Source organism: Adiantum capillus-veneris, chromosome 7, assembly GCF_014529385.1.
Source record: "Adiantum capillus-veneris isolate H3 chromosome 7, ASM1452938v2, whole genome shotgun sequence".
Lineage (NCBI taxonomy): Eukaryota > Viridiplantae > Streptophyta > Polypodiopsida > Polypodiales > Pteridaceae > Adiantum > Adiantum capillus-veneris.
Window position 1 is genome coordinate 30054989 of NC_140937.1, and position 23663 is coordinate 30078651.

At 41.5% G+C, this 23663-nt stretch overlaps 1 protein-coding gene across 1 annotated transcript; it reads right to left on the reverse strand.

The window, feature by feature from the left end:
• Positions 1-12039: 12039 nt before the first annotated feature.
• LOC147453626 (uncharacterized) lies at positions 12040-15275 on the reverse strand. The gene is made up of 5 exons (XM_086516944.1): positions 15029-15275; positions 14408-14547; positions 12891-13052; positions 12758-12818; positions 12040-12515 (listed from the first exon to the last, which is right to left on the reverse strand). Exons 1-5 carry the CDS (start codon positions 15273-15275, stop codon positions 12040-12042), a joined length of 1086 nt encoding a protein of 361 aa, XP_086373070.1.
• Between the last annotated feature and the right edge of the window lie 8388 nt (positions 15276-23663).

Below are 23663 nucleotides of genomic sequence, written 5' to 3' on the forward strand. Positions count from 1 at the left end.
ATCATATTGTTAGAGAGATGAGTGAACTAAAGGAAGATACGGAAAGAGGGAAAGAGAGATAGAGGAAAGGGGATTACCAGAAATCTCTCCAAGCCTAGGATAGTCGTGCATAGTCCACATAAGGTTCCTCTGACAATGGCCTCTCTCTCCCCTTTGCAAGTGAGACATTGAGAACAGGAATGCCTCTCCATAACTCTTCGAACTCCTTGATGAGGGGCTCAAGGTAAATGTAAATACTTGACACTTTGTACTTCCCGGGAACAAGCAAGGAAAGAAGTATATTGCCCTTCTTGGTTGTCTTCCATGGTGGAATATTGTAGTTGACGATCACCACATGCCAAGTGTTGTGTGAAGTAGACCTAGTGCCGAAGAGGTTGACACCATCACTTGCTAACCCAAGCCTCAAGTTTCAAGGCTGCAACTCAAACTCTGGCCATTGAGTTTCGATGTGCCTCCATGCAGGTGAATCAGTAGGGACATGCATCATTCCATCATTTGAGTGATGGTTCGCTTGCCATGCAAGAAGCTCCACGGTAGGCCTGGTATTAAACATGTGTTGGGTGCAAGGAATTAATGGAAAATGTCTCAATACCTTGCGGGGTAGGTGTACCCCGCTCACTCATGTCTTGTATCGTGTCTCCTCGCATACGGTACATGAGGTACCATATGCATGCTCATTGGCGTATAGCATGCAATCGTTGATGCAGGCATGGATGCACTCATACTCCATTCCAATTGCAGTGACATACGATCTAGCTCGTCGACGATCTGGAGGCATGTGGTGATCTTCTGGAAACATTTTACCCATCAAACGACAACAAACATGCGTATTAGTATAATTCATAGAAGACGACATCATAAAGAGAGAGGGAGAGAGTATATAAAAGCCACATTCCATACTTACAGAAGTAGTGCATCGGCACTTGCATTAGTTCAACCAAATTTTTCTTCCAAGTTGAGGACTTCCAACGATGCTCCGATCACCAAGTACTGTGCACCGTCGTAAAGACGTGTTCAAGAACTCGTCATCAATCTATCCTCCGTTTCGGCAACCCATTTAGTGCATGGCTGACAATCCTCCTTGCACATGTCACGCTCATGAGCTAGTAACTCATCACACATGTCGAACATGTCCTCATCCTCTGCCTCAAAGTGCTACAAAGACGCCATAGGAGCTGCCGACGTAGAGCCAACCGAAGGATCACTATGTGGTGCACCCAAATTGCCTAGTCGCTCTTGCCTCTGTCATTTGGCCTTGTGCGCCGGTGCACCACCACTAAACATAGACCAATGGGGCACCTCCTCAAGGGACGGGGAGTCGCGCTATCATTAGGAAAGAAATAGACTCATTTTCAGGCCTTTTAGCTCTAGTGAGAGAATGCTCCTTAGCCAATAGGAAGAAGGCTAACGTTACATTGAAATAAACTTTTTTCTCATTTTGAAAATGTCCATGAAAACCATTTTGGTGAAATTGTCACTATCATAAGAAAAGTAAGGCGCTTGATAATGACATCTTGCACAAGCGCCGAACGCCTTTTTATGACCCGTTGTTGCTATCCTATAAAGTGAAGTACTTGTACTTGTGCATCTCACACAAGTATCAATCACCTTTTTATGAAGTACTCGCAATTTAAATTCGTACTTGATAGTGATTGATAGGTACTATTTAAGACTATGGAGGAGTAAGAACCAAGCGAATAGAGGTCCTTGAGGGGTCTCGGAGACCTCTGTTCGCTTGGTTATGACCTCATCAGGCCCAAGGATTAAGATATAGCAATTTTTAAGCCCACAGATGCATCTGGAATGCCCAAAACCTTAGGATAGCTCTTTCAAATGCTGAAATCTGACGTCTCTAGCTCAAGATATAGCATTTTCAAGCCTAGGACCTCATGAAGTCAGTACCAAGCGAAGAGAGGCCCTTGGGGTAGCATTTTTAAGCTTAAGGCCTCTATTCGCTTGGTATTGGCTTCATGAGGCTCTAGGCTTAAAAATGCTACCCCAAGGGCCTCTATTCGGTTGGTACTTACTTCATGAGGCCCTAGGCTTAAAAATGCTATATCTTGAGCTAGAGACGTGAGATTTCAACGTTTTAAAGAGCTATCTTAAGATTTTTTGACGTTTCGGATGAATCCGTGGTATTGTTTTTGTATTTTGAAAACAACTGTGATGTGTTTTCTCTCATCGCATATCACATCACTCATTAAGATACATAGGCATGGATTTTTGTGTACACTTAAGTTGGGCTCTCGAAAAGCATCTTGTACGAGCATGCATTTAAGTGATTGAGCAAACTTTTACGTATATACTATGAGAAATAGAATTCCAAAAAAAAAAATTGTATTTTTCATAATTACCTCTCTCTATGCTGAGTGGGCGTTTCTTACAGGGCCCAAAATTGAGTCCAAGTTTCTCCTAATGCATCTCTCCGAGCGCTTTCAAGGATGTCAAAGCCCATCGTTCTCCATGTGCTCCGAAGCAATGAGCCTCAAGCGAGGGATTGCCCTTTTGCACTGGATACAAGGACAAGGTAGTTTTTCCTTGAGCCAACGATCTTGCTCTGGGCCTCCAGGGGGACCACGATCATCCCAGTCGATGTCGTGCACACACGAAATGTTGTTTATTTAGTCACGTGTCCTAAAAAATAAATAATTAGAAAAGCACTTAATTCCATTAAAAAATCTACATATAGTTAAAGTCAAAGGGAATAAATGACAATGAGTGTTAAAATCATTTTTTACTAAAAGAGAATTAAAAAAATGTAATTAGTAAATATTTAAAAATACTACAAAATAAAGTATCCAAAAAAAAAAACCTTCATCAAAAAACTCAAAAGGCTAAAAAATGAAATAATGTATTGCTAAGGGTAGAGGGAGTGGTTTGTACACCCCCCCCCCCCCCCCCCCTTTAACCTCGGATTTTTTATGTATCTGTTTGAAATGACTGGCCGCGGTAATAGAGGCGATAATAACTAGCGCCTAAAATAGGCAATAAGGAGAGTATGCCGCGTTTTTGTAGCATACTTTGTGTTCTTGCTCTCAAGCTTCACTCCCAAGCTTCCCCACCCCCCCTCTCCCTTCCCTCTCCCTCCTTCTCCAAGCCTCCCACCCCCTACATCTCCCTTCCCCCTCTCTCCTTCTCCAAGCTGCCCAAGCTTTGTCGAAGAGGGTTTGGTCCAAGTTTCGGCGGAGGGGGAATTCCGCCATCGTCTTTGGAAGCTCAACCTAATCGAAGCTTAACCGTGCTACAAGGAAAGAGTTAAACACAAACGCACATCCCCCTTGTTTCCCTTTTCTTTTCTACTACACACAGACACACGCACACACACATACACACACACACACACGTAAATCCAAAAAAAAAGAATCCATAACATACCTTGTTCATTAGGAAATGGTTACTATGCACGGCTTGTTTGAAATGATTGCTTTGCTAGGCACATTTGGAAATGGTTGCTTTGTTGGGCACGTTTGGAAATGATTGATTCGTTACGCAAGTTGAAATTAATTGTTTGGATAGAATGCTAGATAGAAATATATATATAGAGAGAGAGAAATAGAGAGAGAGAGAGAGAGAGAGAGGGAGAGAATAAATGTGAGGTAGATAAATGGAGAGAAAGAGATAGATAAAGAGAGAATGAGAGAAAGAGGGAAAGAGAGGGATGGGGATAGAGAGAGAGAGAGAGAGAGAGAGAGAGAGAGAGAGAGAGAGAGAGAGAGAGAGAGAGAAGAGAAAGAGAGAGAGAGAAAGAGGGAAAGAGAGGGATGGGGATAGAGAGAGAGAGAGAGAGAGAGAGAGAGAGAGAGAGAGAGAGAGAGAGGGATAGGGATAGCAAGAGAGAGAGAAAGAGAAAGAGGGAGATATATAGAGAGAGAGAAAGAGGAAAAGAGAGGGATAGGGATAGAAATAGAGGGAAAGAGGGAGAGAAAGAGAGAGAGAGATAGGGATAGAAAGAAAGAGGGAGAGGGAGAAATAGGGAGGGAGAGATAGGAAAGTGGGAAAGAGGGAGAGATAGAGAGAGAGGAAGAGTGGGAGGTAGAGAGAGAGAGAGAGAAATAGAGAGGATGAGGGATAGAGAGAAAGAAAGAGAGAGAGAGAGAGAGAGAGAGAGAGAATGGGGGAAAGAGGGGGAGATAGGGAGAGAGAAATATAGAAATAGAGAGATATAGGAGTAGATAAAAAGAGGGAGATATATACATATATATATATTTGTTTATATATATATATATATATATATATATATATATATATATATATATATATATATATATAGAGAGAGAGAGAGAGAGAGAGAGAGAGAGAGAGAGAGAGAAAGAGAGAGAGAGAGAGAGAGAGAGAGAGAGAGAGAGAGAGAGAAGGAAAGAGAGGAATAGGAAGAGAGAGAGAGAGAGAGAGAGAGAGAGAGAGAGAGAGAGAGAAGGAGAGAGGGAGAGATAGGGAAGAGGGAGAGATAGAGAGAAAGAGGGAGAGATAGGGCAAGAGAGATAGATATATAGGGAAAGAGAGAGAGTAAATAGAGAGAAGGAAAGAGAGGAATAGGAAGAGAGAGAGAGAGACAGTAAATAGAGAGAGGGAAAGAGAGGAATAGAGAGAGATAGGGAAAGTTGGAAAGAGAGAGAGACAGGGAGAGAGAGAGAAAGAGGGGAAAGAGGGAGAGAGAGAGAAAGAAGTTAAGGAGATAAAAATTGGGCTCCAAAGGGATACCTGAGCAACCAGCACCAAGATTACCTTCAAGACGAGGATGCTTTGTTGAACAAACTGCTTGCTTTACATGGAGGCGTAGGCATGACTCTCAGATGGAGCTTTCGCTTTGTAGTTCAACTGCATGACCGAGAAGGGGAGAGCGAGAGGGATAGAAAGAGAGAGACTCAGTGAGAGAAACGGAATTACTTATTGCATTACATTAGAATTGTAATGTTACGATCAATTGATCACATAGATGTTGATTCTAGGTGCACCCAACACAAAATGATGGCTACATTTACAACCATAACATATATGTGTGTACATATATATTTGTTTATGAATGTATGTAGGCACTAAGTATGGGAGCATATCACCCGAAGGTTAGACGCTTCCTCTTGGGTATAGTCCTTTTTTAATTGTGGCATTGCAGTCATTGATCCACTCATGCATGGATATCCGCAATGTACCTTTGGTTTTACCACGGTTGAGACTGCGATGATATCTAAAGAGGTGAAGTTGACCTTTGGCTCTACTAGCCTCTACTTAGGTCTACTAGTATGTATATGTATCTACATATCTCTGTGCTCATATATATATCCTCTAGGAGAGAATTGTAATGTTACGATCCATTGATCACTTAGACATTGAATCTACGTGCATCCAACACAAAACGATGGCTACATTTACAACCATAACATATATATGTGTGTACATATATATTTGTTTATGCATGTATGTAGGCACTAAGTACGGGAGCATAGCACCCGAAGGTTAGACACTTCCTCTTGGATATAGTCCTTTTTTAATCGTGGTGTTGCGGTCATTGATCCAGTGATGCATGGATTACCGCAATGTACCTTTGGTTTTACCACGGTTGAGACTGCGATGATATCTAAAGAGGTGAAGCTGACCTTTGGCTCTGCTAGCCTCTACTTAGGTCTACTAGTATGTATATGTATATACATGTTTGTGTGCTAATATACTTGTGTCCGTATTTATAGATGAGTGAGTAGGGTGGAAAGCTTAATCTTATATTTCTCTCTGTAATGTAGATGTCAGACGAGAGACCAACTGGTGAGGAGCAGCGCGTTGGCTCTTCTTTTGTTTGGTTTACATCTCAGGTGGGATCCACCCGGGGTGGACATCGCCTCCAGTGGACCCGAGTCTTGAGTCAATGAGAACAAAAAAAGAAAAAAAAGAATGTTATTTGTAGCCATGGCCATCCTACACCTACCCTTCTCAGGTTCCTCCACCGGTCGTAGGTCCTGACTTACAGTGGGCTATCTCTTTACGAGATCAGTACCTCCATTCGACGGAGGATTTGTTTGGCCGCTATGTTTTGCAGTAGCTTGCGACCTACGGCATTTCTCTGCAGACTACACCATGGGGGAGCCAGGGAGCGACTCCTTACGTACAAAGCCTCGCACCGATGGCACCTCCCTCTACTCTCCGTTCCTATCATCCTACTCATATTCCATCATAGGGTCCTACTCCTCTTGCATTGCAGGGTCCTACTCCCATGGCATCGCAGGGTCCTTCGCCACTCCATTCCACTCCTGGTTCGCTAGAACATCATCGACCGACTTTCTCTCGCAGCACGTGTCGACGCTCGTCTCAAGGCAGAGAGAGCACCGTGAGAGAAGAAGCGGCAGTGGATCTTGTGGTTTCGTATGTTTTTGGTAGTGGTGGGGGAACGGATTCCCCACTTTCAGAGCGTGCCGCCCCTAATGCACAGGACGAGGATACTGATGCACCCGTGCCAGATATGCATGGGTGCTACTACTGGGATAACTATTGCGGAGAGGTGGATTTCGGCATAGCACATGGCAGGGTATTTCGACGCCATCTACAAATTCTTATACATTCAAGGTATAAAACCTGTTTTATAAAGTCTAGAGACCAACTGCCTGATCATGCACGGTACATTGAGGACGCTCTATTAGCTAAATTTCCAAACGCCCCCGATCAACATTTTTCACAACAATGGTTGGAGAGCTACATAAAGACATTTCTAGAAAACAAGCAGTCCAGTGTGCTACAGGCAACAGCCAACCAGGTTAGAAATCCAGACAAGAGTTACCACAGTGGCAACATGGCAGACACGGAGTGGGAGTGGGCAATTCAAGAGAAGAGCGATCAAGCTACGACGAGCTCATCATACAGACAACGCGAAGCTCACGCAAGACAAACACCCACACACTATGGCTCAGGAGGCAAGGGAGCTTGGAAGGATAAAATATGTAAGATTAATTGAATTATAACGTCGATCGGTGATTATAAAGATTGTAGTTCATGATTTGGTATTGTTATTGCTAACTTATGAAAATATCACTTTCTCTCAACCAACCAGAGAGATGGTCAAGTATCCGGAGCAACATACAAAATTTGATAGTTGGCGATGGTTGTTCGTAAAGAACCACATCTCTCGCGAGCAATTTGACGCAGCGGTTGGACCACTACAAGCGGTAAGTTTAAAGAAGTAATTTTGTATCAATTGTTTTGAGTTGTTGATAATTGTTTAATCTAGTTTGGATTTATATCTAGATGATGACGAGATAGACGAGGATCAGATAGAAAAATGTTTTGTCCAAACATTTGTAAAGTCTGAATGTGGCACAATGTATATACAACTATTTACTTTTTATTGTAACTTTTTTAAAAAGTTGATCTTCTACATTTTCAATTGTCAAGGTAAAGTAAATTCAATTTCAGTTCTTTGGTCTTTTTAATACTCTTCCAAAAAACAATTGATGTTTCATTGTTTTATGCAGGTGAAAAATAAAGGTGCTCATTTGGGCCATCCAAAATTTGGTGGCCGAAATGAGCACCTTTATTTTTTAATTAGCTTGTAGCGACAATAATCGTAATAATCGTATTTCCACGACTATTACCGCGCTTATTACTGAGAAAACACTATCGCATACATAGCCGCGGTTATTGCCGCCCCGGTAAATTTTTCTCTCTCCTTTTTCCTTTGTTTTTCTGCGGCAATGTTAGTGGTTATAGAAAACTCCTCTTACAATGATCACTATCACCATAGCTTTGGATAGATGCAATGCCAATAGCTGCCCAAAATTAATATTCATTGCATCTGTCCAATCCGGGGAGAATCTGCAAAAATCTCCTTCAAACGATCATATCTGTAGCTATACAGCTCCAAGAGATAGAACATTTACACCAGTCTATAGAACACTTTGAGAAATACCTTCTACATTTCCATTTATGCACTTTAGTCCCTCCAAGAAATCACCTTTGAGAAGCCCCATAGGAGATCCCTTTGGCCAAAATAACCCCAAAATACATATACATTTGGATCCAACTATGAGCCCCTAACCTTCATGCCTACTTTGTCACCTTAGCATGCACCTGTAGATGTTAATGGCCTTGCTTTCTTCCTTCCTTGGCATCGAAACTTTCTGGTTGTACTATCCTTGTCCAACCCCATTTTTGAACATTTATGTTCAACCACAAAAAGGTGTTTGTTGAATTGGGAACTACAAAACTAAAGAACACTTGAGCAAACAGGTACAAAACAATTGCTACCATATGTATAGAGTTTTATTCCTATTTTCCACCAATTCTTTTCAAGAGGGTTGCCCAAAACCCTTCATTATAAATGGCTACCATATGAATCAAACACATGTCTTTGACCACATCCATTCATCTACAAAAACTTCATGTAGTGTTGCACCCAAGCATAGAAAATGAATAAGATGATATCTATGTTTGTTGAGCAAAAATAAAGAACACTTGAGCAAACACGTACAAAACAATTGATACCATATGTATAGAGTTTTATTCCTATTTTCCACCAATTCTTTTCAAGCGGGTTGCCCAAAACCCTTCATTATAAATGGCTACCATATGAATCAATCACATGTCTTTGACCACATCCATTCATCTACAAAAACTTAATGTAGTGTTGCACCCAAGCATAGAAAATGAATAAGATGATATCTATGTTTGTTGAACAAGCCAGAAAATTTTCCAAAAAGACCTCAAGTGAATATGCAAAGACTTTGAACAATTTAAAATGGTATACAAAAGCAATCGTGTAAGCTTCTTCTTGTTTTGTTGATGATTGTAGGCACTTTCATTGATTTCAACACTAGTCCAAAAAAAAAAAGCCACTTTTGTGAAATTTATAAAAGCCTAATTCAATAACTATTCAGATGTCTAAACAATTGCAAAAACCATTTCGGCGAAATATGCCCAATACTTAGTATGAGTTAATAAAAAATGTTGAGAAAATAATTAAAGGGTTGAAGTTATCTTTACATGGACAACTCTAAGGACTATTTCAGTACAATGCATATAATCCTATAACTCTCGCTGCTTTGAGAGAGAGAGAGAGAGAGAGAGAGAGAGAGAGAGAGAGCATAGAGGAAAACTATGGACATGGTCCCTAGGTGGCTAGCCCTCCTCTACTTCATCCTTGATGTTGAGGATGGGGCTCGAACTCCATCACATAGGACAACATGGGCCCATGACATATAAATAATATTTGTCGGGATTTTGGTTCACTCTAAAAATGTTGCTCAGTGTATGGTAAGATGCACATAAAAAGAGACGTGATGTTACATGTCATACATGAAAGAAACATCTTCTTTGTAACAGATTTGAGTGTTATGAACAAGGAGCTTTAGAATTTGCAACATCCTACTTCTAACATTATATTCTCTTTATGATAGAAAAGAGTTCTCTAACTTTAAATGTATACATTAAAATGATACTCTACATACTTCAATAATATTAATTATTTCGTTTTATGCCATATATGTGTTGGCGTGAAAAGCTATTTGAAGCTCTTCATGATTTTTACATGGTAGAAGTTAGAAATCATTTTGCAGTACAAAACAAATACCCTTAAAGTGATTTATGAAGAAGCAAAACTTATAGAATGGTCCTAAGATGATAAAACTTTTATTATCGTAGTAGGACTATAGTAGGTCATAGGAACATTGGGCTAGCCTAGTTATTTTGAAACAATTTTTTTTGTACTCTAGTTTATGATTGTTAAAGTTATCAATGCCGAAAGACAATTAAGAGTGAAGCTAAAAACTTATTACTGATTAGCTATAAAATGTCTCATGAAAGTACAAACATTATTACACAAAAGATGTATGAGAGTTCAATCAATCCAATGGTGAGAACTGAACTAAACTTTGGGTTGACCCAATGCAAAGATGATCATTGAATGCAAATATTTATTTTTCTTCATGTTGTTTTAGAATCAAGACTATATTAGTCAAGAAAGATATGGATTAAAAATACTAGACGATGATTGTGTCAAGATGTTTGGAGCAAGAGAAGAACACATGAATTGGTCATGGGACCATTTTGTGTATAATATTGAGTTTACAAAACAAAAAATATTAAAATGTGATCATTTTGGGAATGGGATTTCTTGCAATTTATCTAATATGATCTTCTTGACAGTCCTAAGTGTGCTCACATACATCAAAACCATGTATGTTGGAGTTAGGATTGCAGGGATGCACAGACATCTTGGACAAGATCAAGGTACACAATAGAGAGTTTATTTCTTAGTGTGAAAATAGAAAGATAAAATAGACATTGAGAGATGGTTGTATATATGATGCATTGGGGAAAAAACCTCCTAGCTAGGAAAAGAGTACCTTGGTGGTCCCAAATGTGGTCACACACATCACTACTACATATGTGGTAACGAATCCTCCCTGGGAGTGATGCGGTGATTGAGAGCTGGTACATAGTCTATAGGGAAGCAAAGAGAGGCAAGCTCAAAGATTTGCAAAAGGCTTCAAATTATTTCTCATGAGGCAATGCCTATGTGAACATCCCTACAAGGTTGTCTTGAGTCGCCACACATAAGCTAAGTTTATTTCTTCTACTAAAAGTATTCCCTTGTGCATTTTGCAAGCAAGAAATATGGGTTCCTTGTAGCTGCCAATGTGTTGTAATTGTTCTTGTAGATGATGTTGGTAGTATCATGTCCACATCCAAATCATCCATATAGTATCTAGGCCATACACACTCAATCATTACCTCATAACATGCAAGTATGGGGGTGCCTTCACACACTACTAGCAGTTGAGACCTAGAGATCGAAGAGAGATAACTAAAGCATGATTTCCTCTTTGAAAGCAAAATCATGTACGACCTTCAATCCCCTATTCCAACCAGTTTTCCCCTATTTTAGTCAGTTTTAGCACTCATATCAATATAAGGCTCCTTGCCACTAGAGCAAATGGCTACTATATCCACCTAATCAACCTTCTCTTATATAAGCTATGCATATCTTTAGGAGCCTTTGTGCATGCCATCCATGTGGCACTTTGCCATGGGCCTTGCCCTAGACCCTAGATGCTAGCATATGATGGCATAGGATCCCTCTATTGGCAAAATACCTCCACTCTATGACAAATTCACATTAATCACTCTTTTGAACCAAGAATACACTCTCTAATATCTTAAAGCAAACCCCATCATGTTTCCTTTATAGAAAGTATAGAAAGCAATCAAACCATATGTAGCCAATTCAAAATACTCATACTTTTGCGATAATACATTTTGGAAAGGAGCATCATTTTGGACTTAAGGGAACAACTTCACCTCACCACATTGTCATTGTATGCATCATCCTACAATATTTTCTCCTTCATTTGTTTCTTTGAAAAATTCAATTGTTGAACAATCATATGAAAAATCAACAACGTAGCATACGTTTCTATACCAAGAGAAAGACTAGAAACATGCCAAAAAAAATTGTACTTTGAAAGGAGGAAAACACAATTTAGATATACTCTCAATAAGAAGAGAAAGATCATAGTTTTTGTTGCTCAAGTTCAAGTTAATTATTGAACGTTCCACTCTATTTCAATGCAAAGCATTCTAGTAATTGTAAATAAGAGTTATCTAAGAGCAAAATATTCTCAATATATATATATATGTATTTATTTATATATTCTTCTCTCGAGTCTTATATAATGTCCATAGAAAAAATTATTTTGTTCTTCTAAGAGGCTTACTATTAATAGCATACTGTAATGTGCTCTAATTTATGTAATCAAACTGTTGTCAACCTTAATTAGCCATATGTTCGAGGAGGGGGTCACTCCAAGAAAACAATTACTTATCTTGTGAGTTCAACAATACATATTATTTATTTATATTTTCTCACATTTTGACATACATAAGGGTGTTGAAAAATTAACCTTGATATATTTTTTACAAATTTAATAAGAAAAGGGTCCCCTTTATTGGTGAAAAAATCACAACTAAGGGGTTTTAGAAATAGGCTTGAACACACGTGATGGCCAAGTTTTACATATAGTGAAGACTCGCCCTCCTGGAAAGGCCATATACAAAGTTGGATTATGATAGGTTTCCATTAGCGCATGCTAGAGAGACCCTTATCTTGCAGGGAGAGTATTTTATGGCAATAATAAGGCCCACAACAACAATTACACTTGCCATCTTCACTGTAAGGAGGTTGCATTTCAGGAAGGCAAGCCGGTGCTTGAAATCCCTCAAGACAAAGAGGAGGATATTAATAGATTGTATGAGGAATCGGAGCAACCACCAAGCAAATTTCAAGAAAACGATCAAGAGCTTGGTAGGGATCAACAAGATGCCTACCAATGTGGCATAAACAAATGCCCCAATGCTTGTCATGACAACAAAGAGACTCAGCCAATCATCACAATGACTATCACCATCTAGACCATGGTCGACATCCATGCCACAGATATCCATACCATTGTTGACATCAGCATTGAAGGCATCACCAACATATACGCATGTCTCCTTGTTGATGGCATTGTCAAGACATGGATCATCAGCCCCAAGATCTATATTGAAAGATGTGGACCATACATACTTAGGCTTGTTAAACTAACAACAAATAAATTGCAAGCAAAAGAAACGCAGGGACTAAGCTAACTATCGCCATCCACACCATGGTCGACATCCTGGCCATCAATATACATAGTATTGTTGACAGTAGTCTCCATTCCTATATCGAAACATGTGCAATATTAAACATTGCAAGAAAAAGAAGGGAAGAAGAAGAAAGAAAGGGGGTTTCTTGTACCATGAGAGAATCCACTAGCTGCATGTTCACCAGAGAATACATTAGCTACATGGTCGACATACTGCACAGTATTGTTGACATCAGCCAGGGGGATTCTTGTACCATGAGAGAATCCAATAGCTTCATGTTCAACTCCACTATCAACCGCAAATTCAATAGCGCTATCCACAGCAGCATCAAGGGCAAGCCCGGGGACATCGAGAGTGGCGATCGAGGTGACTATCTTGGCAATAAAACCAAGCCAGTCAGCAACCTCATCGTTGAGCCCGACTCCCTTCGCGCCAACCGTACTTGGCTGCAACCGAGGCCAAGTACGAATTTACGCTCACGCTATATAATAGCACAAGGTCTTCTGTATGGAAGGCGGGTCCTCCCACTCAATTGTATCTCATGAATCAGGTCGCCAATTGAGGGTTGACTTGCCCAAGGAGACAACAAGAAATATAACTATCCAATAGTTCTATTTCTTATATGTTCCATTGTATGGCCAATGACCCGCCTCCACCACCCCCTCTCTCTCTCTCTCTCCCCCTCTCTCTCTCTCCCTTCCTTTTGCGGTTGTTCCTCCACTTTAAAAGTCTTACTTTAGAAGTATTTTCCTCATCTTCTTATCGTCCGGTGATCGTAGTTTCAATGTTTTTGAATGCTTTTATGCCTTCAATGGCTTTTTCACTCTTCAGTGAAGGGAAGAAATATTTTTAATAGCCAAAACAAGAATAGGATATTAAAATTTACAGTTCAAAGAACGGTAAGGGTCAAACCCTTCAAAAATGAGCACTTATTCAAAACTTTGTTCACTGTAGGTAATACAATTTGAATCGTGATAGCACTTAACATACACATACACATACACATGATTTTGGAAAATTCCTTCGTAATTGTACGATCCTTTTTCGAAACGTTGTCCCCTTGGCACATATAACATTTCCAGTCACAATTGTGAGCAAAAGAAACACCCCCCCCCCCCCCCCTCTTCCACACACACACACACGCAAACAAGAAGCATGCTAGGCACATGGCTTAGTTGTAATCATCTTTAAAAATCCAACCGTATAAAAAATTGGCACAAGTTGCAAAACAAAGAAAAAAGTTTTCTCTAAGCCTTATGTGCGAGCACACATTGCACTTTGATATCCAATGGCTAAGAGATATGCTTCATTTTACAAGCTCTTATCACTATATACACACGTGCATTTGTAGCACATTTAGTTTTGAAATGTGCTACTGGGTCTACGCCTTTCAATTAACTGGAATCTGCATAGATTCCGTCTCCCATTTCTCTCTTGCTTAGCTGGCAAAACCATCGCACGGCCTCTCTCCCCTGTTCCCGCGGACACACAAAGCGCCGTTTACCTCTCCGCAGGTGACCCCCCACCACCAAGCTCTCCCTTCTGAAGACCACGAGAAGCTCCACCTTCCCTGCTGTAGCTCCGTCTTCGACAGGCCTACCTCCTCATAGTCTCGGTCTCGTTATACCCATCAATTGCAGCCGCCTCACTCGAAGTCCTGTTGTGGCCTGGACTCTCTGTCTCTCCCTCTCTCTCTCTCTCTCTCTCTCTCTCTCTCTCTCTCTCTCTCTCTCTCTCTCTCTCTCTATCTCTCATCCATCTGCACGCGATGACACAAATCCATCTCTCTCATCGCCCTCGCCTCCTTCAAATCCGTCGAATACACTCCTGCAAACTCCTTTGTCTCCTCTCGCGCTGCTACAGTCTCTGTTGTACAGACGATGGCAACTCCTCCCCCTCGCGGTCCTACAGTCTCCCCTGTGCGGCGTGGCAAGACCGACCCTATCCCCAATTGTCAAAAAGAATTAAGATAACAAAATCTCGAACAATTCTCTCTCTCTCTCTCTCTCTCTCTCTCTCTCTCCACCTGTCATCTCCCGAGATCTTTGCCTTTTTATCAACTTTCGCCCTTAAGCTTCCCCTTGAACATTGGGAGGATCTTTCTAGATTCTCCTTAATCACCTGCTTCCCAGAATTGGGCACGCCTATTGATTGGATCTACTTTTCTTGGACGTTTTGTAATTTTATTCATTCCTTACATTGATTGGACCTATCTTTTCATGCAAATGGGTACGACATACTAGGTCCACGCACGTTTAATAGATGGAATCCAGGTTGATTCCCTCCGCGTTCGCTCATTTCCCAAAACGAAAAAGGAAGGCCCCAAACCTCCCCCCGTTCTCGCGCGGGCCTCTTGTCCTCGCGTAGCCCACTCCACAGATGGGTACCATGCGTAATCTTGCTCCTCGGACGCGTCCCTCACGATTGCTGTCATCTGGCGTGCCAACAAATACTCTCACGCCCGCGGCAACACCATCTCCCTCACCCTTCAACCTGATCACTTTGCCTTGAACAACGGGTCCTAACCTTGCATGGAGACATCCAACTTGCTTTCGGCCCTCACAATAGTACAAGCAAGATCCGGACTTTCTCCATGCATAGTACCACTCGTCTTTATACTTGCCTGCAAAATTCACAAAATCCACAAGGCTGGGGACCCGGTCTCGCATTATATGCTTTACAACGTGCTACTCCTCCTCGCTTCGAAGCCAATGGCAGCTACGCTCTTGTCAATGCAGCAAAAATCTTTCTCCCTCTCTCTCTCTCTCTCTCTCTCTCTCTCTCTCTCTCCTTATTCCCATCCTCCACGCGCCGCCTCACTGCCTGCTTTCCTCTGCATTTTTGCCCCGCAGACCTACGACAAAAAAAAAACTTGTTGGTCTCCGCGCTCCTGCTGACGCATGGCAGATCTTTCTCTCTCTCCTTTCCTCTCTCTCTCCTCCACGTGCCAAATTGGCTTCTTTCCACCTCTCCTTTTCCCCTTAAGCTTTGGGAGGATCTTTCCAAATTCTCCCTAATTCACCTCCTTCCCAATTGGGGACGCCTACTCATGCAAATTTTACTTTTGAAATGTGCTATTGGGTCTACGCCTTTAAATTAACTGGAATCGGCATAGATTCTGTCTCCCATTTCTCTCTTGCTTAGCTGGAAAAAACATCGCACGCCCTCTCTCCCCTGTTCCCACGAACGCACAGAGCGTCGTTTACCTCTCCGCAGGTGACCCCCCGCCACCAAGCTCTCCCTTCTGAAGACCACGAGAAGCTCCACCTTCCATGTTGCAGCTCCGTCTTCGACAAGCCTACCTCCTCATAGTCTCGGTCTCGTTATACCCATCAATTGCGGCGGCCTCACTCGGAGTCCTATCGTGGCCTGGACTCTCTCTCCCTCTCTCTCTCTCTCTCTCATCCATCTGCACGCGATGGCACAAATCCATCTCTCTCATCGCCCTCGCCTCCTTCAAATCCATCGAATAAACTCCTGCAAACTCCTTTGTCTCCTCTCGTGCTGCTACAGTCTTTACTGTACAGACGATGGCGACTCCTCCCCCTCGCGGTCCTACAGTCTCCCTTGTGCGGCCTGGCAAGACCGACCCTATCCCCAATCGTCAAAAAGAATTAAGATAACAAAATCTCAAACAATTCTCTCTCTCTCTCTCTCTCTCTCTCTCTCTCCACTTGTCATCTCCCAAGATCTTTGCCTTTTTATCAACTTTCGCCCTTAAGCTTCCCTTTGAACCTTGGGAGGATCTTTCTAGATTCTCCTTAATCACCTACTTCCCGTAATTGGGCACGCCTACTCCATCCAAAGCTTTATGGATTCATGTTGCTTAACCGTGCTTTTCAACCATCAACAATGCATAAATGTAGTATGTATGTAGAGAACAATTATTTTTTTCTACAACCTGGATGCATAAGTTTGCTACAAAATCTGGTAGAGAGATGCAATGTTGGGATTTGTAATGGAAAAGGCATATGAACTTTAAGAATAATGGAATTAACTGAATTAGAGTGAGCATTTTTGTGAGACTACTTTGAGAACATAGAGGGTAAACTTAATTGAAGGTAGTAACATAATCATAATACTTAACTAACTTGGCATAAACAATAATTTTGCAAGAGAGAGAGGGAGAGTTTAGAGAACTTGACAATAGTTGAGGGCCGGATTTATGTGGATCCGGTCCCCTCTCCAATAGGCTTTTGTATTATAGATTCTCCCATCAAGAGGGACTTGGTGCAACACAATCTCTGTGTTCCTTGTGACCTAGGTGATGCAATGAAGATGGAAAGATTCATTGCATCACCACCATAACATAGACTTTGTAAAAAGCATTAACTATCCCCAGTCTCAGTCCCAAGGCCTCAAACACCTTCAAATGCTGGACAGAGCTAGCAGGGAACGAGGGTAGGGAAGAGGAAGAAGAACCATTCATTGGAGAAAGACTTAGTTACTCACTTATCATCACTCTTCTTACTAGCATACATAATAGCATGGTAATGAAGACGAAGAAGATGTCAAGTTTAAGCATTGAAGCATGGCTCTTACTTGGATTTGCATTCCATAGCCAAGAGTGTTGGTGTAGGCTCTCAACTTATCTACTATCTTGGAGAAGGAGATGGAGCTTTTTCACTTTGCACTTCACAGAATGAGTGAGTGTGGGGATGGGAGAGTATACCCCCCCAAGCTAGCCCCCTCCTTGCTTTGGTCGACCCCCTCTTATAGCACTATCTTGCAAATGATTGGACCTCCTCAAGCTTGGCCAATCACAGGCTTAGTGCATATCAAGCAACAAGGGTAGCCATGGGACAAGTGTTTCCCTTTCCCCTTTCAGGGAGAGGACTTGCTAAATGCAGAAATAATTATTTAAATTAGCTAAATTATCGCTGGACCCTTTGGGAGGCTAACCAATAGGCTTTAGGCACACTATGAGGGCAACATGAAGAGGACGTTGTGACAAGTGGGTAAAAGCATGTATTGGTGGTACTACATTTTGCATTTCTTGGTGGTACCCTTTAAAAGAAGTGAGGACTGGTAATTTGTTTGCAAAAAAACTCAAAACTTGTCGGAATTATACTTTTAGATTCTATATGAAAAAATCTATTCATTGATATATAGCATGCGAATCTATTTTACATGTAACACATGAATATTGAGCTTGTAAACTGCTACCAAAGGAGTGTCCAAGACACCCCTTTTTGGTACCATCAATACATGCTTTGGCCAAGTGTCAATGCTGCTTTCTTTGTACCAAGGATGCCTTGTGTGAGGTGTATGCGTTCTCTCTCTAGCCACTTCAATGAGGGCTCGTTCCCCCTTGTGTAGGGATATGCATTGACTTTGAACACCTTACCCTCTCAAGAACCTTAGTCATGGAGCACCTTAGCACCTTAGTCATTAAGCACCTCAAGCACCTTAGTCAGCAGGCATGACAAGCACCTCAAGTTTGGGCCGAGTTCCCACCTCGAGCACAACCTTAGCTTGCCTAAGGTCAAAGAACTTTAAACACTAACCTTTAAAGATCTTTATGAAGCTAACCCTAAGGTCTTTAAGATCGCTAGCCTTGATCTTTGACAAATCATCTCTCATTTGGACTCCTTTACCATTGGCCCCGTGTTGAGATAGACCTGTAAGAACATGTCTATATTCTAGCCCTTGTTCCTGTTTATTCTCCCATATTAAATTATCACTTTAATATGAAAAAATCATTTGGTTTGGTTAGATATTAGATTTTATGAAATTACCTCGACCTTGGAATCAAAGTCGTCCTCGACTATGAGGTAGAAGAGATAAAGAATAAGTCACTAGTCAATGTTTCTTTAGAGGACTAGCCCTTTTTACCCTACAACATCTTTCCAAGATGGATGACTAATCCATTTGGTGCTTGGGAGACATATCTGCCGCAAGCATGTCTGCTCTTGAGTCCATTTCATTCTTCCAAAGTAAAGTGACAAATTCTACTTGGTGTTTGAGAGCTGTCATCATCACAGACATGATTCTAAGCATGCATACTAATTAATTTTGTGCACAAGAAAAAGATAGCTAGTCTTATAAGACAAAAACGTTGGTCATTTGAAAGAAATTTGTACATTTTCTTACTCTAATGTAGCATTGTAAGCATTGACAAGGTTCATACTATCCTCAAGATGTATTCCTTGCATCCATCTAGCATCTTCAAAAGGATAATTTTTTAGCTTAATAAGATATCGTCGGATAATCATACCATGTCACACTACCTTTTCTGCATGTAAAATGATAGCTTCAGGTTGTAGCACCTCTTCTTGGTCTTCGATTTTGGGAGGGTCTTCAATAATTGGTTCACGTAGTGGCTCTTCTTTGTAGGGCTTAAGTAGGCTCACATGAAAAACATTGTGTGTGAGCCAATGGTTGGGCAGCTTGAGTTGATAAGCCATCTCATTGATTGGCTTCAAGATTTGCAAAGGACCATAGTATCTTTTTGTTAGTTTAGTATAATACTTTTGATGGCCCGTAGAATTTTTGCCCGTTGTTTTTCTCAATCGAGCCTTGGGAGACTTAAGTAAGACCCAGTCATTTTATTTAAACGTTAAGGCCCTTCTGTGGTTGGCAACTGCAGCTTTCTGCCTTTGTTGAGAGATGGATATAGCCTCCTTAATCTTTTGAAGAAGGATTGTTGTAGGTCAAGGCTATACTCATCGGTAGCGAAGATCTTCCCATGTACTTTAAGTAGTAAGGGACTTTTAGGTCTTCCCTCAATGATTTCAAAAGGTACTTTTCCCGTAGAAGTATGGACAATATTATTATACCCATACTCTACAAGGGGTAAGTACTTTTCCCATTGTGATCGTTAATCTACTTCTGTAACATAGGTCTTTAGTAGATCAAGAACCAAAAGATTGGCTATCTCACTTTGGCCATCCGTTTGTGGGTGATAGGCCAAAGAGAAATTCAATCTTGTACCTATATTTTCAAAGAGACCTTTCCAAAAATTACTGGTCACTCTAGAATATCTATATGACACTATGGATGTTGGCAATCCATGGTGTTTTAAAATCTGGGATATGAAGAGAGTTGTCGTTTGGTGTGCCTTAATAGTCTTTTTGACAGGAATAAAGTGTGCTTGCTTGCTAAACCTGTCAACTATTGTCCATATTCCCATGGGTATACTTGGGTAATCCGGAGATAAAATCCATGGATATACTCTCCCATGGTGAATTAGGGATTGGCAATGGCTGGAGTAATCTAGGTTGCTAGTCCTCTATCATACTTAGTCTTTTGGCATACCACACATTTTGAAACTTTCTCTTTTATGTCCACTTTCATGGTAGGCCAATAGAAGTACATCTCTACTCCGCAAAGAGTAGGTTGAATGCCTCTATATTTTGCATAGAGCGGAGCATGAGACTCATACATAACTTTCTCAATGAAGGGAGTGGGTGTAGACGACTGGATAGTTTCACTAAGTGGGAACATTCTCTATGAGACGGACAACAAATTAGTTAGTAATTACTAAGGTAATTACTATGGTAAACCCAAGGTGTATAAATAGGGCCCATTACATTGTAATCGGGTTGGCAATTGTTGGCATTTGCGTTAGCATTTTGGCAACATTTGTACTTGAGTTGTGAATTATTGGCAATTTTTGTCGGCTCTACTCTCTCTGTAAATCATATCATACTCGCTGTAATCTTTTATCTGTAATCTCAATCATGGCAGATATTCCAATCACACTTACTTTGTGGCCAGTACTCTGAATCTGAATCTGAATATTATTCTCAGTACATAGTCTGATTCTTATTCCAATCACACTTACTTTGTGGCCAGTACTCTGAATCTGAATCTGAATATTATTCTCAGTACATAGTCTGATTCTTATTCCAGTATCCAAATTCCAGCCCAGCTTCTGATTTTTGTCCAGTCTACTGTCTGAAATCTTCTAACACTAGTAGCTTAAATCTTCTAACACTAGAATTAGTTGTCTCAAGAGATCCGCTCCAATTCCATTTTTGGCGATCACGATGGATCGAGCTGAAGCTCGTTGACTAAAAGACTCTTCTTCCAGTTGGAAGTTTTTAGCAATGGCACCCAAATCCAGTCGTGGCCAGAAATCCACCATTCGTGTTGATTCTATTCCTAAGGAGAGAGGAAGAAAGTCTGACCCTAAGCAAGAGAAGGTGACTGACACTGAAGCTCAGGAAGAGCATAGTCATGCTGATGAGGCGCAAGACTCACAGCAGTCCAGTCATTCTCGATGCCGACGAGCAGAAAGGGAAGCACGGAAAGCCAAGAGTTCTCGGTCCCGGCAGGGGGATGAGGGTACCAAGGGAAGTAAAGGCAGTCACTGCACTTCTAGTAAACAGGCCAAAGAGGAGAGTGACACCGAGACAGAGATAGAGATTGATTGGGATTCTGGCACTGACAATTGCAAGAAGACTTCCGAGCGCCAGTCTGAATCCAAGAAGAGAAGCGGCAGGATCCGTGGTAATCGGAATGATTACACAGCTTCCCTGAAAATTTCTTTTCCAATATTCAAGGGAGGTAAGAAGGATGATCCAGACGTTCACATACAGGCTTTTGAGTAGTATGTTGAACTAAAAAATATTGATGAAGATGATTAGGGGGAATACTTTCAGCAAACCTTGAAGGAGGCAGCGAGGAAATGGTATTACCATTAACCCACCTGTCACCTCAGATCCTACAACAAGTTGATTAAAGCCTTCAGACTGGAGTATTCAGACAACAGAGGGGATGAAGATATCCTCTGTGAACTGGATAAGATCAAGTAGCGGAATCTATCAGTCCGAAGTTATGTGGGAAAGATTAAGGATCTAACCAGGAAGTTACAGGAACTGCCATCTGAGAAGAGGTTGAGGGCATGGTTTTTGAATGGTTTTAGAAGCAAAAAGCTTAGGGAGCAGGAGGTACCATCTCCTACCAACAAATTCAATGATCTGGTCCAATGGGCACTAAAGCTGGAACAGCTGGTCAAGAAGGAAAAGAGCCACAAAAAGAGAAGGTCCAGTAGCAGTAGCTCTGCTATTGAGAGTTCTGATTCTAGTGAGGTGTCTAGCAGCTCTGAAAGAAGCTCTAATGAACGATCCAAGAAGAAGTCAAAGAAGGGATCTTGGACCAAGAAAATTGTAGAAATGGCTAGACAGATTGCTGAGATTAGCCACAGCAGACAGCAAGTTCGGAAGATGGAGACTTGGTGTTCAAAATGAAAATCCAAGGACCATATCTCCAACGAGTGTCCACAATGTACCTACTGTAAGGCTTTTGGTCATTTATGGAACAATTGTGGCATCAAGATTCATCACTTTAAGAAGGGCAAAGACTTGTCAGTGGTCACCTATACTGAACCAGTGAAGGTAGAACCCGCCAAAGTAGCTGAAGAAGAGAGACCAGGTACCAGTGGTACTGGTCAGGGACATGGCTGATTCCAAATGGGTATGGGTCGAGGCAGAGGGCGTGGCAACTTCCAAAATCAGAGTATGAATTGCTACACTTGTGGGAAGTACGTCCATTTTGCAGCTCAATGCCCAGATGCACCTGCAACTACTGCTACTGAGGCTAAGACACTAGAGCCACTCCCAGTACGGGTAGTCACAAGAAGCAAGGGTGTAGTGATTGAGGAAATTCCAGATACTTCAGGAACACCAGTCACTACTACCAGTAGCAAGTGGACTTAACAAAGAGAAATTTGAAAGGCCAAGGGTAAAGAGAAGGTGGTAGATGAATGGCAAGAGCAGAGAGAACTAGCAGCTAAAATCACGGAGGATTTAGCCAAGAAGTTGCCAGAGCACACAGAAAGTTCTAAAGCCGAAGTTATTCAGAAGATACCAGCCCAATCAATTGAGAAAAATTAGTCAATACCAGGCATACTTGAGACCTTGCTGGCTACGGTACAAGGAATGGCTGATGAACTGAGAGTTGGTGGAAGGAGTGGAAGCACTGCAAGAAAGGAAGGCAGTGTGAAGAAACAACCAATTATTTGAGCTCTGACAATCAGTCTGACCAAGAGAAAGAAGAAATACAGGTTAAAATTTGTGATAGAACTGAGAAATTGACTGTAAAGCTGGAGGATATCAGAAAAACCTTGCTTGAAGTGGAAAAATTCATCAAACAGCGTAGGAAAGCTGAGGTGGAGGCCAGAACAGTGGACCTGACGGCCGTCCGAGCTGATGAAGTTCTGCTCATTCAGGTGGACTAAAGGTGCGGAAGCAATGGGAACCTCTTTCAAGTGTTATCTTGGATGGAGGAGCAGGAGTCAATATAATGGGAGTTCATCTCCAGCAGAGAATGGGTATCACGAATCTAAAGCCAACACCATTTAAAGTGCGAATGGCAAATCACAGAATGGTACAAGCTACGGGCATGATTGAAAATATGCAAAAAAGAGTGGGCATGGAAAAATTTAAAACCAGTTTCTTAGTTCTGGATGTGCAAGGGGCATATGGGATGTTGCTAGGGTGCCCATGGTTGAGAACAACACATGCTGTTTATGACTATGCAAATCAAACCTTAACCATAGAAGGGGCAAGACGAACAATACTAGGAGCTGGAGAAAAGAACTGAGGCCGAAGGAGTTATGCCAGAAGTACAGAGCCAAGAAGATCGAGTGAATGTTAGCAGCCCTCAACAAATTCCCTTTAGCAGAGATTGACTTGAATGCAGTTTTACTGAATAAAGAGTAGGCTGACAAGCAGAAAAAGCAATTCCCAGAGCAGTTTATTGAAATCAACACAGGGGAAAGAACATTTCAGTTAACTGGGAGGTTGGTGGAATCAGCTGATACTGGTATGGTATAGGAGCCAGTATGTTATGAAGAACACGTAGTGGATCAGAATGCTGACTCAGAACTGAATGGACCATCCAAGGATTATGATGAAGAGTCAACCAAACGGAAAGGAGGGGGGCCTAATTGGTTGCTTCCAGATGACCAAGAAGTGAAAGAATGGAACCTAGAATCGGAGGATAGTCCTAGGAGGATCAAGGTCAATAAGCATCTCAACCCGTCAATGAAGACGTGTTTGCTTGGGAACACACAGACCTGAAGGGAGTGGATCCTGAAGTATGTCTGCACT